Source organism: Rhineura floridana, chromosome 3, assembly GCF_030035675.1.
Source record: "Rhineura floridana isolate rRhiFlo1 chromosome 3, rRhiFlo1.hap2, whole genome shotgun sequence".
In the NCBI taxonomy this organism is placed as follows: Eukaryota; Metazoa; Chordata; class Lepidosauria; order Squamata; family Rhineuridae; genus Rhineura; species Rhineura floridana.
In genome coordinates, this window is record NC_084482.1 from 102,629,631 (window position 1) to 102,643,951 (window position 14,321).

General features: G+C 38.5%; 1 protein-coding gene across 6 annotated transcripts in view; it reads right to left on the reverse strand.

Annotated features, from left to right (window-relative positions):
- The window catches only part of PPP2CA (protein phosphatase 2 catalytic subunit alpha), a 145,621-nt gene that overhangs the window by 74,623 nt on the left and 56,677 nt on the right, over positions 1–14,321 (reverse strand). For all 6 annotated transcript variants that reach the window (XM_061617112.1, XM_061617104.1, XM_061617102.1 and 3 more), the window contains exons 8-11: positions 13,284–13,437; positions 10,821–11,149; positions 10,438–10,531; positions 5,524–5,683 (exon numbers count right to left, since the gene is read on the reverse strand). In XM_061617112.1, coding sequence (XP_061473096.1) covers positions 5,524–5,683; positions 10,438–10,531; positions 10,821–11,149; positions 13,284–13,437 — 737 coding nt within the window. The remainder of the gene's footprint in view (positions 1–5,523; positions 5,684–10,437; positions 10,532–10,820; positions 11,150–13,283; positions 13,438–14,321) is intronic.

Here is a 14,321-nt window from a genome sequence, read left to right on the forward strand (position 1 = left end):
AGCTAAGGAAACAAAGAAAATCATTATTTAATTGAAGACTTTGTCATAAAAAATAACTATTTTTTTTTGTTTAGAGCTTCACATTTTCATTCAGATTCTTGTAAACATATATCTCTGACCCTAAGATGGGGGAAAGTAGCGGAAAAGGGAAATTTTCTGCAGAATAATGGCTGGCAGGAAAGGATTTGAGCACCACTCCCCCACCATTGGTCATGCACTCAGTGGTACTGTTTTCCCTGGACTTTGGGACTGAGGTCTGGGGCCCAAATGACCAAAAAAGACAGGCAGCAACATTCCCCCCTTAAAAAAAAAAATTCTACAGTGGAGCTCATCTGTTGAGCTGGATGCAGCCATGCTTGTCACCATGTTCATTTCCCCAGTATGTCTCTGGATCCCACATTTAAAAAGGAAAAGGAAGAAGAAACATCTTTCAGACCCAGGGATGCCAGGTCGGAAGCATCCCAAACCCTGAGATTTCAGGGGCGGGCCCCAGTGATGTCACAGAGTGGGTCCTAGTGATGTCATTAAGCATGATAAATTAAGCATCAACCACAGTTGCTTGGAGTATACAATTGAAAAAAAACATTTCTCTGATTGGAAATTAAGACAGAAATCTTTGCTAAAAGATGGTGTTCCCACGTCCAGCTGAAGTGTCGGAATCATTCCTTCTCATCTCCTTATGGAGCCTGGGTAATCTAGCCTATTTGCTTCTGGCAAGAAGGGTTTAAGTGCCCTCATGCCACCAGAAGGGTATTGTAAGAAGGGCGCCTAGTGTTGTGGAGATATTAGATGGAAGCACTCAGGAGTAAAGATGGATGCCCCCGAAGGCTGCAATTCTAAACACACTTAAGGGACTAAGCCCCAACTCAACAGTACTTACTTCTGAGTAGATATGGTTAAGATTGTGCTGTTGGTAAGGCTTGACTAGGGATCTTCTGCAAAGACATCCATATCCAAGCAGGGTTGGCAACCCCCTGCCTGGAATGCCCTGCCCCTACTTTTTAATATGGCTGCTCCAAAATTCTTTACAGACTTGACCCTTCACTTCAGAAAGAGGTCTGAGAAATGAGTAAGAGTAAGAAGATTCTCTACCCTTTCTGTGTACCCTGTGGGCTGCTATAAACCTCTGCAAAGATATCCATATCCAAGCAGGGTTGGCAACCTGCTTTGACAGCCAACCCAATTCCAATGAGTAAAAACTGAGAGAAAACATACATGGTTTGGTCTATCTTCACAGGCAGTAGATTGGGAACAACAGCAATTGAAGCCACACTTCCCAGTATGTGAATTCTCTTTTATCACTATTTGGCAAGAAACAAACCATCATGCAACCAACAAAGTGCATCATCAGTGGGTTTATGGGGGTTGAGCTGAGCACATGGAACCACTGTTGTTGCTTGTATGGATGTAAGAGAGTGAGATTAAAGGTAAATGAAATGCAAACAGAAAAAGAAAAACCAAAGACAGTTATGATTTCCTAAATGCAATACCATACCAACCACAACAAGATTCCTACAAGTAAGGCAGAAAACTCAGCATCCCACCAGTCAGGATTCCTAACCAAAAATCAAAACAAAAAAAAATCCTGGCAGCCAATCAGCCAAGATCACAAAAATCCCCATGCAGCACAACCTGACCCAGGAGCTGCAGTTAGTGCAGAATACTGTAGCACAATTGTTGACATGAGTGAGACCCTATCAGCATATATTACCTCTGCTCTGAAATCTGCACTGGTTGACGATTTGTTACCAGGCCAAGTTCAAGGTGTGCCATCCATGTTATGGGTGCCACATAGTACTTGTTCTGCTCTTGTAAGAAATCAATCCTTTAGTGTGGCAGTACCTACACTTCGGAATTCCTTGCCTATTGACATTAAGCAGGTACTTTCATTGTACTCGTTTTGGCACCTGCTAAAAATATTTTTGTTTAGGCAAGCCTACCCAGGCATGTAGAAGCTATTATGTTTTTTATCTGTTTTTAACTCATTGTTGATTTTATTATTTTGAATGTTTTTAAATTTATTTATTTACTTATTATTTAATTTGTATCCTGCGCTTCCTCCCAGCAGGAGCCCAGGGCGGCAAACAAAGCACTAAAAACACTTTAAAACATCATAAAAACAGATCTTAAAATACATTAGAACAAAACAGTGTTAAAAACATTTTAAAAAAACAACTTTAAAAAAGGGTTAAAAACATTATTAAAAAACATATTAAGCAATTCTAACACAGACGCAGACTGGGATAGGTCTTAACCTAAAAGGCTTCTTGAAAGAGGAAAGTCTGTCTTTAACAGTTTTTGCCAATAATTGTATTGCTTTAAATCCTTCTGTAAACTGTTTTGAGTTTTTTTTATAATAAAGAGGTATATAAATGTTGTAAATAAAATACATAAATAAATTTTGGAGTCACTGTGGCCCTTGGCTCTCTTTCTTCTTTTAGAAACAAAGAAATCTGCCTTATACCCACTTAAGCCATTTGGTACCATCTAGCTTAGTACTGATGACATGGATTAGCATTGGCACTCCAGGCAATAGTCTTTTCCAGAGATTGGATACTGGACCTTTGTATGCAAAGCATGTACCCTACCATTGAGCTACAGCTCTTCCCCTTTAATATTGTTATTTTCTCTTTAATATTGTTATTTTCAATTCACTGATGAACGCACAACATACCTAGGGCAGATCTACACAATGCATTTAAAGCACATTTGAAGCACATGAGTCCTACCAAGAATCATGGGAACTGTAGTTTGTTAAGGGTGGCAGGAACTATAACTTCCACTTTGGGGAAGTCATGCACTTTAAATTCAAGTTTGATGTGCTTTAAAAGTACCGTGTGGATCTACGTCATGTAAATTGTTTTAATTAATTTTTAAAAATGGACATCAGCTACAAAGTTTACCTGGTGACCATGCGCTACTCACCATCTCTCAGCCTAAACTGCCCCTCAGGGTGAAAATGACAGAGGGAGACCATGACCACCCCAAGGAAGAAGGGCACACTTAAAATGTAGAAGAAATAATCATGTACAACCATAGTGTGAAATCAGATACTTATCGGGACATACTAGGAAGAAAAATTTATATAAGCATTATTGTCAAAGATATTTATTATTTACACAACCAATAAAGATATTTACAGTGCAATCCTATGCATGTTTACTCAGAAGCAAGTCCCGATGTATTCAATGGGGATTACTTAAACAGGGAAGAGTGCACAGGACTGCAACCTCGTGATAAAGAACTTCACTCACCCAACCTAAAATTCAGAATCATGCTACTTTAAAGCTGTTTTGCAACTGTTTTATACTTGTTTTTATGGTTATTGGATCTTAAAGGGATTTATTTCTTGTTGTGAGCTGTTTTGGTTTCCAACTGGCAATCCTACTTCACAGGGTTGTTGGAAAGACTCCATATACACACACACTGGAGATGTAAAAATACATACACCCCATATAATAGTTTATTGTCAAAACCAATCGGTCATAACAGAACATTTTTTTAAAAAAATAAAAGAAGTATTGGTTTCCTACAAAATAAAAGCAGTGACACCTAAGTAAGCCCTGCCTAACTGCTTTAAAAATAGGATTGGAGAGAAAGGTTTACAACACAAACACAATTGTTTGCTATGTTCACTCAAAAGTCCCATTGATATACAGCACAATCCTAACCATGTCTACTCAAAAGTAAGTCCTATTGAATTCAATGGGGTTTGTTCCCGGTATGTGGAATTAGCATTACAGCTTTACTTCCAGAAAAGCGAGCATAGGATTAAAGCTTCATATTGGGAAGGTTTTCAAAACAGGCTATGAATTAGACAAATAAACTGCCCTCTTCAACAGCCCAGGAAAATTTAAACTGGTTTGACTCCTCATAACTGGAAAAGTATAACACAATATAATGGCATCATAAGCTGCATGTACACTTTTTAAAAATTTCTGTTCAAAAATTATTTGAAAGATAAAATATATAATATGCTATTTTTGCAAGTAATTAAAAAACCCTGCATGTACACTTTTATTCACAGCTGAAATTGTTTACTGTGCATGCCTAACAAGATCCTGCTGTGATCCTTTGTCCAGATCTCTTGAACAGAGAGAAAAAGGGTCTTTTGCTACTACTGAAAGCTATAAACTCACTCCGCTTGTGAGATTTTCAGTCAAACAGGAAAAGGCAACAGTTTCTGGACTTGTCTGGAGGTCAACAAATCCCTTGCCAATCACAACCCTGACTTCACTTATTAGCTCCAAATCTGAAAGGGAGGGGTTAGAGCAGCCACCTACAAGCTCATCTAACAGAAGTTGTGGAGGTTGGGGTTGGCTAACATTTTGGTGTATGTCTCTTGTTGATCCAGACCACCTAGGAACTTAATTTTTTTTCAATGAAAGCTGAGAGTCCAGAGACTGGGGTGACTCACCTAAAGACCCAGAGAGGACCCCAAAAATCCAGAGTCTCGTGGCAAAAACCAGAGACCTGGCACCCGATCCAGACCACACCTGGTAAGTTTGTGAAGTAAGGGAGTGACCAGGATGGGTGGAGCCAATGCCCCACTATCACCCACCCCTACGCTTACTAGAAGGTATTGTGAAGAGGTTGTTTTTTTTTATTAAAAAAAATTCCACAGCAGCAAGCATGCTGCTTGGAGGCCAGCTCCAGCCATTCCCACCCACCATTTGGTTGGGTACCTGCCACCATTCCATTTTTTTAACCACTTCAAAGAGTGTGCCTGAACTTCTATCCAATGGCCATAATTCAAAGAACTGTGAAATTAATTCTGTAGGCCCAAGGGAGCTTTAGGCTTCATTTTCTGAAACAGCAGTCATTCCCCCTACCTCCTGTTGCATGGCCAACTGCTTTTGAAACTGTCAGGGGTTGAAGAACAGTTTGTGACAAGTGGGACAGTGCTATTCAAAGGAAAAATCTATACAGAAGATTCATTATAGTATTTTTCATCTTTTTTATTTTTAGTTAAAAGTACCTGCAACTGAGGGTCTCATTTTATTGAAGCAGCAATATTGGAGAGGGGATGTTTAATCTTAAGAAAACCCCACAGTACTTTTAATTGCAGAAAAAGTACAAGTGGCGTTTAAGGAAAGATGCTATTCCAACTGACTCACAAAAAGGCAGCCTTAAAAAAAAAAGTTGAGCACACTACTGTGGAGCACTTTCCACAAATCTGGAAAGGAAAGATGCTATTCCAACACCCTTAATGCAAAACTGAGGGCTAAATCAGCAATCAAATATATTTGTCGATTGCAGCATGAACCTTACTCCCTCAGGAAAAAAAAACCCTATGCCAATTCCTGTATTTCATTTGCATGCAACTTTTGATCTGGAAAGGAAATATGCTATTCCAACTGACTCACAAAAAGGCAGCCTTAAAAAAAAAAAGTTGAGCACACTACTTTGGAGCACTTTCCACAAATCTTACATACTGCTATTTAAATTTCATTTCAGAATAACATTTCAAGCTCATGGCCTTACTACTTATCTGAAAAAATATATAGAAGGTAACAAGCATACTTTCCATTCCTTTCAGTTCTTTCTGTTGCCCCGTTGTTAGTTCCGGGAAGTGAATGTCTTTCTTCTCACATCTTGAAATATTGCGTTTCTTTCTGTTTATGTTGACCATTTGATCAATCTGAGCAGCTCTTTCATACAGAGAGACCTTCTCTACTTGGTTCTAAAAATGGAATCATTATGTATCCACGATAAAATCTGTGTTATGGTTACAGCTTATTTATTTATTGCATTTGTATACCGCTCCATAGCCGAAGCTCTCTGGGCGGTTTACAACAAAGACTATGCATTTGTGTAGGAAATTCTGACCTTGACACAAAATACTAAGAACTGAATCTTTAAGGTCTCTCTTTAGAGGAAGCTTGTATCACTGGCCCAGGATAAATCATTATTATGGGTTAGAAGAACTATTAGAAGTGTTATCTTTCAGACGAAATCAATAGGACTTTTTTCTTAATAGCTGGCAGCACCCAGCAACAAATATATTTCTGTATTCCTCTAAACAGTTTAATCACCTCCTTGATTTACAATGTGTACCAACTATCAAGGAAGAAACTGCCAGCTCTCTTATCTGCTGGATGACTCCTCTCTGAAACTGTAATAGACAAGAGATCTAAATTTGGATTGTATTCCATACCACCTTGTGAGTCCTGAGACATTACACAACCGGCCCAGCACCCAGAATAGTAGGACATTTGCTGTGGCCCATGAAGTCCAGCAGAGAGCACTGGGCTCATGCCTTGCTTGCCACACCACTCCAGCACTTACTGCCATTTGCAATATCACAGCTGTTACTGTAGCCACTAGCCTCCCCCCTGAGCACACTTGCCAACCAGCTTAACCAGAGGAGCTGTGACAGGCTAGGGGCTCATCCAGACGACTGCAAAATGTGTGACACGCCCGCTATGTGTGTTCATTATTTTTCGGTTGTCCAAATGACGTCTCGCGCTGTTCCACATTTTCGTGGGTTAAATCCACTCCTTGCAATACCGGCAAAAATGCGATTTGCTGTTTAAAATTGGGAATCGTCCGCTGTGCCTTCAGGAGGTAGGATGCAATACCACGGACTTTACAGCTGATGGGTGGTTCTTGGGTGTTTCCCCTTGCCCCTTCTCCTCATTCCAGCCAATCACATATCTGCACTTTTGCACAAGTGCGAGAATAAGCCCGGGAAAATTGAACCAATCATCGCAATGGTGGGGTGTTGGGGGGGTCTGCAACTACTGCGCAGATGCATTTTATTTTTTGCCAGCCTGCAAACTGGGCGGCTGCTCTGGGTGAGATCTGCAATGCACAGCAAGCGAGAAAGGGGCTGCTGGTCAGTTTCATGCCTGCCTCCAGAAAGCTTTGTCAATTTCATTCTACTGGCTGGGGTTTTTGTTTCAAATCATTTTGCTGTGGGAAGGAAAGGGAGAAGGAGGGGTGTGTGAATGAAATTGACAAAGCTTTCCAGAGGCAGGCGTGAAACCGACCAGCAGCCCCTTTCTTGTTTGTATTTGTGATATTACGCTTAAATGAATGTATGCTTTTCTGCCTTTATGGATATTTAAGGAAATACACACTCTGGCAATTGCACTTATTTCTCCAAGAAAGAAATGTGTCAACCCCCCTCCTTCTCCCTTTCCTTCCCAGGTGAAATGATTTGAAACAAAAACCCCAGCAAGTAGAATGAAATTGACAAAGTTTTCCGGAGGCAGGCGTGAAACCGACCAGCAGTATTTGCAATATTACACTTAAAGAATGTATGCTTTTCTGCCTTTATGGATATTTAAGGAGATACACACGCTGGCAATTGCACTTATTTCTCCAAAAAAGCAAGAAATGTGTCACCACCCCCCTCCTTCTCCCTTTCCTTTCCGCAGCGAAATGATTTGAAGCAAAACCCCCAGTGAATAGAACGAAATTGACAAAGCTTTCTGGAGGCAGGCTGAAACCCGACTACCCCCTCCTTCTCCCTTTCCTTCCGCGGCGAGAACTCCTTTACAGCCATATTGTGCTTCGTTGCAAAGGGGGAGAGGAGCATACGTCATTTTTTTGCTGACCAACTGGTTGATAGGGGGAGGTTTTAGAGGCGGAGCTTGGAAAAAGCAAAAAGAATGTAGGGGTCTTACTGCTGCGTGTGCAAAAAAGCATTTTTTTAATTGGGAAAGAGTGAACTAAAAGGCAAAGTGAGGACTATCAGATGACAAACTGAATATGGAAACCGTGGATTATCCCGCTCCGTTTGGATAAGCCCTAGGAGCTAAGCATCCAATTAGCTCCCCAGCCAATTATAGCGCCACTGCCATTTGTGAAGGGAAACTGGAGGCTGCCTTTTCAGATGGTTTGGAAACTTCAGCTGGTGCAGAATTCAGCAGACAGACATATAATTGGGACCAGGCCAAATTCAAAGGGCTGGTTTTAACCTATAAAGCTTTATACAGCTTAGGACCCAATTACCTCATGGAGCATTAGGGATGTACTAGAATTCTGCACAGTTCAGATTTGGTACTGAATGTTCCATTTATTCGCTTATTTGTTATTGTTGCAGAGCAGATTTTTATGGAGTGATTTTCCACAGCTATTTTCAGAAACAGGTTTTTAAAAATCCACATCTATAATATTGATATTAATATTGATATTTTGATTGATATTTTCTTCAATTTATTGACATTTCCTTTCAAAATATCAACATTTCCTTTTAAAATATCAATATTTCCTTTCAAAATATTAATATCAATATTTTTCCGAGGTGAAAAAACAGATAAGTAGAAGCAGTGGCCTGCAGACAAAGAACAAACTCAAATCAATACCAGCCTGCTAGCTAGATGGAATACTTCTGAACTGGTACCAGCCACAAGATCCCATCCCAATGTAACATCCCTTTCCACATGAACCTGCCCTGACTCTCAAGTCATCTTTGGAGGTCCTTATCCAAGTACCCCCTCCAAGGGAGGGGTGGATGGTGGCTACATGAGAAAGCACCTTTTCTGCAATGGCTTCTTACCTTTGGAATGTTCTTCTCAGGGAGGTGCACCTGGCCCCAAGTCTAACATCTTTTTCATACCAGTCCAAGGCTGTTTTGTACACTCAGGCACTGAATGCTGATATCTGTTTTCCACTTAAGTTAATGTTTTTTAGCTGCTTGTTGTTTTATGGTGATTGCTTGTGGTAATTTTATGGCAGAAAATGTGTACCTGGGGGGATGTTTAGCGTGAACACTTTTAGTTATTGTTGTATGTTTTTAGCGTGTATTTGTTTACTATATAAGTTGCCTTGAGACCTTCAGGTATAATGCAACACATAATAAAATGATAATAACAGAGCAAAAGCAGTTGAGAATGAGGAACAGCACCCAAAAAACAAAGCAGGAGTTAGGCCAAGATAGTGCTTAGCAAAAGTTTCCAAAAATATATGACTGTTGTTTTATCTAGCATACCAGAATAAAACACAAGGATACCCTTTGCTCTGAAGATGATCTATGGTCAAAATGAATCAGCAAACTTCACATAAAAACTTCCATGGCCCAGCTTGAAGCCTGCTTCTTCTTTCACTCTTCCATGAGTACAAGTGCAAACAAAGGCAAAACCTATACATAGGTCCAGAGACAGAGGCTGCATACACGCCAATCCATTTGTAGCACAAAAATATAGTTTTTCTCAATCCAGAATCATTCATGCTCATCCTCAATATGCTGCTTTCAATCTAGATTGACTCTAGATCCTGCTGTCCACAACAATGGGTGCGGTTACTTGATACATTTTTGAAAATTTCCTTTTTTAGGTTACCCATGCCTTTTCTTCCCTGCATGTGCCTCAGGTGAATGAAGAAGGAAATGGTGATGGTGATATTGGTATACACTCACCCACATCATTGGGTAGGTGTGGATACACCTATTGCCAGGACCGCCTACATCTGTTTTCAAATGGACACAATGTGGGGTAATGCAGAATCAATCTGCAATGAGCTTTTATTTTCGCAATGAAACCAGTTTCTCAAGAAGCACTTTTCAGGGGCAAATATATATATATATAATAGATATAGATGGTGTGGACTACAGAGAAAAAAAATACTCTGCATGGATTCTAGAATAAAATGTTGTGTGTATGCAGCCAGAGAGAGATCTGTTCTCTAGTCCAGATCACTGAAGCCATAACAGCTATGGTCTCGAAGCTAGGAAGGTATGAATATCAGTCTGCACATATAATGCTTAAGCTGTTGCTATTTTTGGCTTATTTAACAAGTGTCCAATACTTGTTAGCAATACCAACAAATGTGCAGATCTTTCAAGAAAAAATATAACTGAGTTAGGGCAATTGACTCCACCTGGAAAACATCTGAAGCTTTGGCTTGCCTCATACTGTTATTCATAATATGGAATCTTACTATTGTGATGAATATAAGACAAATTAAAAGTACACAAAAGGCATCAGCATGAATTTGAGGTAAAGTCTAACATGCCAAATACAACTGGAATCAGTGGAATATTTGTGTTCCACTGATTTTAAAGGTGACTGAGGGCCAAATCGGATGTAACAGCATGAGACCTTTTTGTTTAAATCTGGGTCTACCCTGTATAAAATGTAGGTAGGATGCTGATTCTGAGACCCATTGGTGAGAGAGGAGCTCATTTCCAGTATCAAAGCTGGTCTAAGGAAAAAAGCATATTGCTAAGATGTAAGTTGCATGAGAGGGGGACTGTTCAGCAACCCCATCTGTAAACCCCCATTGGTCAAAAAAATTGAACACTTCCTACTTTATATACAACTGGGCAGACTCAGATGGTTTTAAAGAAAGGGTCTGCTACTCCTGCATCTAGTTTGGTCCTTAGGCAAGTCAATCATTCTCTGGATTTCAACCATTGGTTTGAAGAGATAATATAATAACAGAACCAGATGAACCAAATTAATTTTTAAATGACTAATATTGTACACTTACTTGAGACATAGTCCCTTCTTCCTGACGGTTATTTGGACCAATTTGTCCCACTGATGGCCAAGGACTTCGTCTTTTTTTTGCTTTTTCAGGTAATCTGATGAATAAACAGAGAAATGATGTAACAAATTCATTCCCAGATAAGAACTGAGCTGTTGATTTCTAACTTATGCCTTTAAATTTTTTTTTAAAAAAAGCATGTACCATGTGTAGCATAATCTTTTTTCATGTATGTTTGTGTGTGGAATAGCTCCTCAATAAGAAATCACATGTAGCTTATCTAAATTCAGCAGTTAAAAACTATTCCTTTTTAAAGTTTTTTAAGCAAAAATGACATTTTTCAAACATTCAAATTCCCCACCTGCATTTCGTTTTGCAGTACATACCTTGAATTAGGGCACAGGAAATGTGAGCTGAAATTTGCAGTAAGATTTCCACAGTTTGGGTGGATGCGTGGCATTGTCATAGAGGGTGTTTGTGGAGAATCCTCCTTTATCCCACCAGCATCAGTGCCAGCTACAGCTGGATCAGTGCCATCATTGCCGGTCGGTCTGTTCTCATGAGGAAGGTTTAGAGTATTTTGAGAGAGAGCAGTCCGCTGTGAAGCTGCATCTTCTTGTTCATTCCTTTTAAGATCTGAGATTTCAGATTTCCCCCCTTTCATTTTGATACCTTTGACCTTTATCTCCTTTGTTTTTTTGTCCTTTTCAGTTTCCTGGAACAGGTAACACACACAAATTTTGAACAATTCCTTCTATTCACTTACAATCTGCTCCTAGAAGAAATGCCACATTTCCATCTCCATGGAGTTGAGAGACAAACGAAACTGTACAATTCCTCCCAGAGTCTGAATTCACTTTTAATTTATTTATTTATTTTGCTATACAAGGCCTGCTTCTTCTTTGACATCTTCAATAGGGAAAGCTGTACAGTCCATTCATAATTCTACACTCCCCAAACATGCTTATTTATTTATTTATCCCTAAATCTGCAACTTACCTAGAAAATCTGACCATCCCGAGTTTCTGCCATTTGTTTGCTAGGGCTAGATTTAACTGCCTCCCCTCGGCGCTCTTAGAAGGCCGTTTTCAAAGAATCCCATATGAGAAACGTTTTTGTATTTGTAATAAGGGAGAGATTGAAACAATTGATCATGTTCTTCTTATTTGTGATCTATACAAGAATCCTCGTACTAGATTTATTGTACCACGTATTGAAGCTTTCCCGGGTAGGTCCTTAAAGTGGCTAACAAACTATCTTTTGTCCGACTCGGACAAGAGTGTTTCCGAATCAGTTGCCCAGTTTCTAGTAGTAGCCCAGAATATACGTAAAAATAGTACTTAATAAATTTTAACATCATTTTGCTGATGATTTTGTAATATTTGTTTTTAAAGTGTTGATCTAATCAATTGTATAACGGGTCTATGACCGTATAATAAAATTTGATTGATTGATTGATTGATTGTATTTATATACCGTCCCATAGCCAAAGCTCTCTGGGAGGTTTACAATAACTAAAAACATTAAAAACAGATATACAAATTTAAAAACACATCTTTTTAAAACAATTTAAAACACAATTTAAAACAATTTATTAGCCAACTATGGAACAGGCACATTTGGTGGGAACACGAGAGATGGCCTTCTTGGTGGCTGCCCCCAGGCTCTGGAACTCCCTTCCTAGGGAGGTTAGACTGACTCTCTCCTTGTTGTTCTTCTGTCAACAGGTGAACACTTTTCTATTCCAGTATGCTTTTGGGAACTGACTGCAAGGGCTATTCATAGGGTGCTGTTTTACTGATTTATAGTTTGTGTGTTTTTTAATTGCTATGTTTTAAATGGTTTTAATTCTATAGATAGTTTAATTACATTTTAATTATAACATTCTGTATGTTTCATTTATATTTTTAGCTTTACTTCTTTTAATTTTTGTAAGCTGGCTTGAGTCCCAGTTCTGGGAAAAAGGTGGGATATACATAATAATAATAATAATAATAACAACAACAACAACAACAACAACAACAATAATAATAATAATTTCACTTTCTGGGCCAAATCCTGGAACTGGCATGTAAATCCTGGACACAGAGAAAAAATCCAGAGGGTGACACTTCAGTAAAATATTTGGGAAGTACTGGAACACAACCTAAAAATGATATTGAAATTCTTGCTAGTAATTTGTATTAACAGTAATGCTACTCTAGCGCAGAATAATCTTTAATTCTGTTGCCTGCTTAAAAGTTTATGTCTTCATAAACCATCCTTCTTTAATTTTCCTTACTGTTCATAGCTCTCAAAATATAAAATAGTATAAAATAGCCAAGTAATGTTTCTCAGATTTTCTTGTTATGGTAGTAATCATGACCTCTCTGGGACACAGCCTAACTTATTTCAAAACATCTGATCATGGAGGCATCAGTCACATGATCAACTTTTAACTAATTCAGTCAGGTGTGGCTGACAAACATTGCAACCGGCATGGGCTCAAACTATTGGGAATAGCTTGTCAGTAATTTAAGCATCACATTAACATTTCATTTAAGAATATAACTATTCCCAGAGCAAGCTAAAATACTGTACTAAAATAAATCAAATTCTGCAACTTGTGTAAATTAGTCAAATTTATTTTGTTTCCACTAGTCATCAGGGGCTTAATATATGTGGGATTTGGGGACCTAATATCTGTACAAAAAGATGAGCTAATAGTTAATGGCAAATAATAATTACATGTCTGTAGATATCTATGGCAGCTGCACTGACTACCCAGTTTGAGGTGGCATGTTCCTATCCTATAGTCTTGCTATATGTAAAATAATAATTAACACTCTAAAAATAGTAATTTTGCTTACCTTCACAATAACTTGGCCATTCTGAGACACATTAATATGAACTGTTCGTTTTTCATCCTTGATTTGTTCAGCCTCTTTATTATTGTCTCTGAATTTTGAAGGAGAACTCAGCTTTGCTTCTTGAAGTAATTTGGATTTCAGTTCTGGTAAGAATCTGACAATGAAAAGTGCATTTCTATTAACAAATATATATAAATAAATTTCGGACGGGCAGCCATGTTAGTCTCCTGCAGCAAAAACAACAAAGAGTCTTGTGGTACCTTAAAGATTAACAAATGTATTATGGTATAAGCTTTTGTGGACTACAGTCCACTTCATCTGATGCATGAAATGTTATCCTGAGTAACAGGTAAATATATATAATTAGCCCGGGGGGAGGGGTTGTAAACAGTGAGGTCTGAAGGAAATGAAATACAGAAAAGTACAGATGGTAATTTTCTTATTAACAGCAGTCATTCACAAAAAAGTAGTTGATAACACAGACATCCTGGCATTGGTAAGCCAATGAACACACATAATGTGATAAAAATCCATACTATTGATTAAATCCACAAGTAATAGCACTGAACCTAGTGATGTATTATGATTCAACAGTTTCACGTCGTTGCAGTCTTCTTTTGAAGTTCCCTTGTTCAAGGATGGCAACTTTAAGGACAATTATAGAATGCCCTGGGTCTGAAATATTCCTCCATTGCTTTTTCTATATTGCTATTTCAATTATCAGATTTTATTTATCTATTTATTTATTATTTGATTTATATCCCGCCCTTCCTCCCAGCAGGAGCCCAGGATGGATTTGTGTCTATTTGTCCTATGCAGAATGCAGAAAGGCACTGTTGGCAGAAACTGGCATATTACATTGGAACATGTGCAGGTGAATGATATACACCATCATCTGCCAGGCGATTCTGTCACCTATGGCCTGAATCATAATTACAGTTTTTTTTCTGCTATATTAGTTAATTATCTAACCAATGCTGGGAAGTTATCTAATTTATTTGTTATAGTTTTATTACTTTATATTGTGTTTTAATGTTA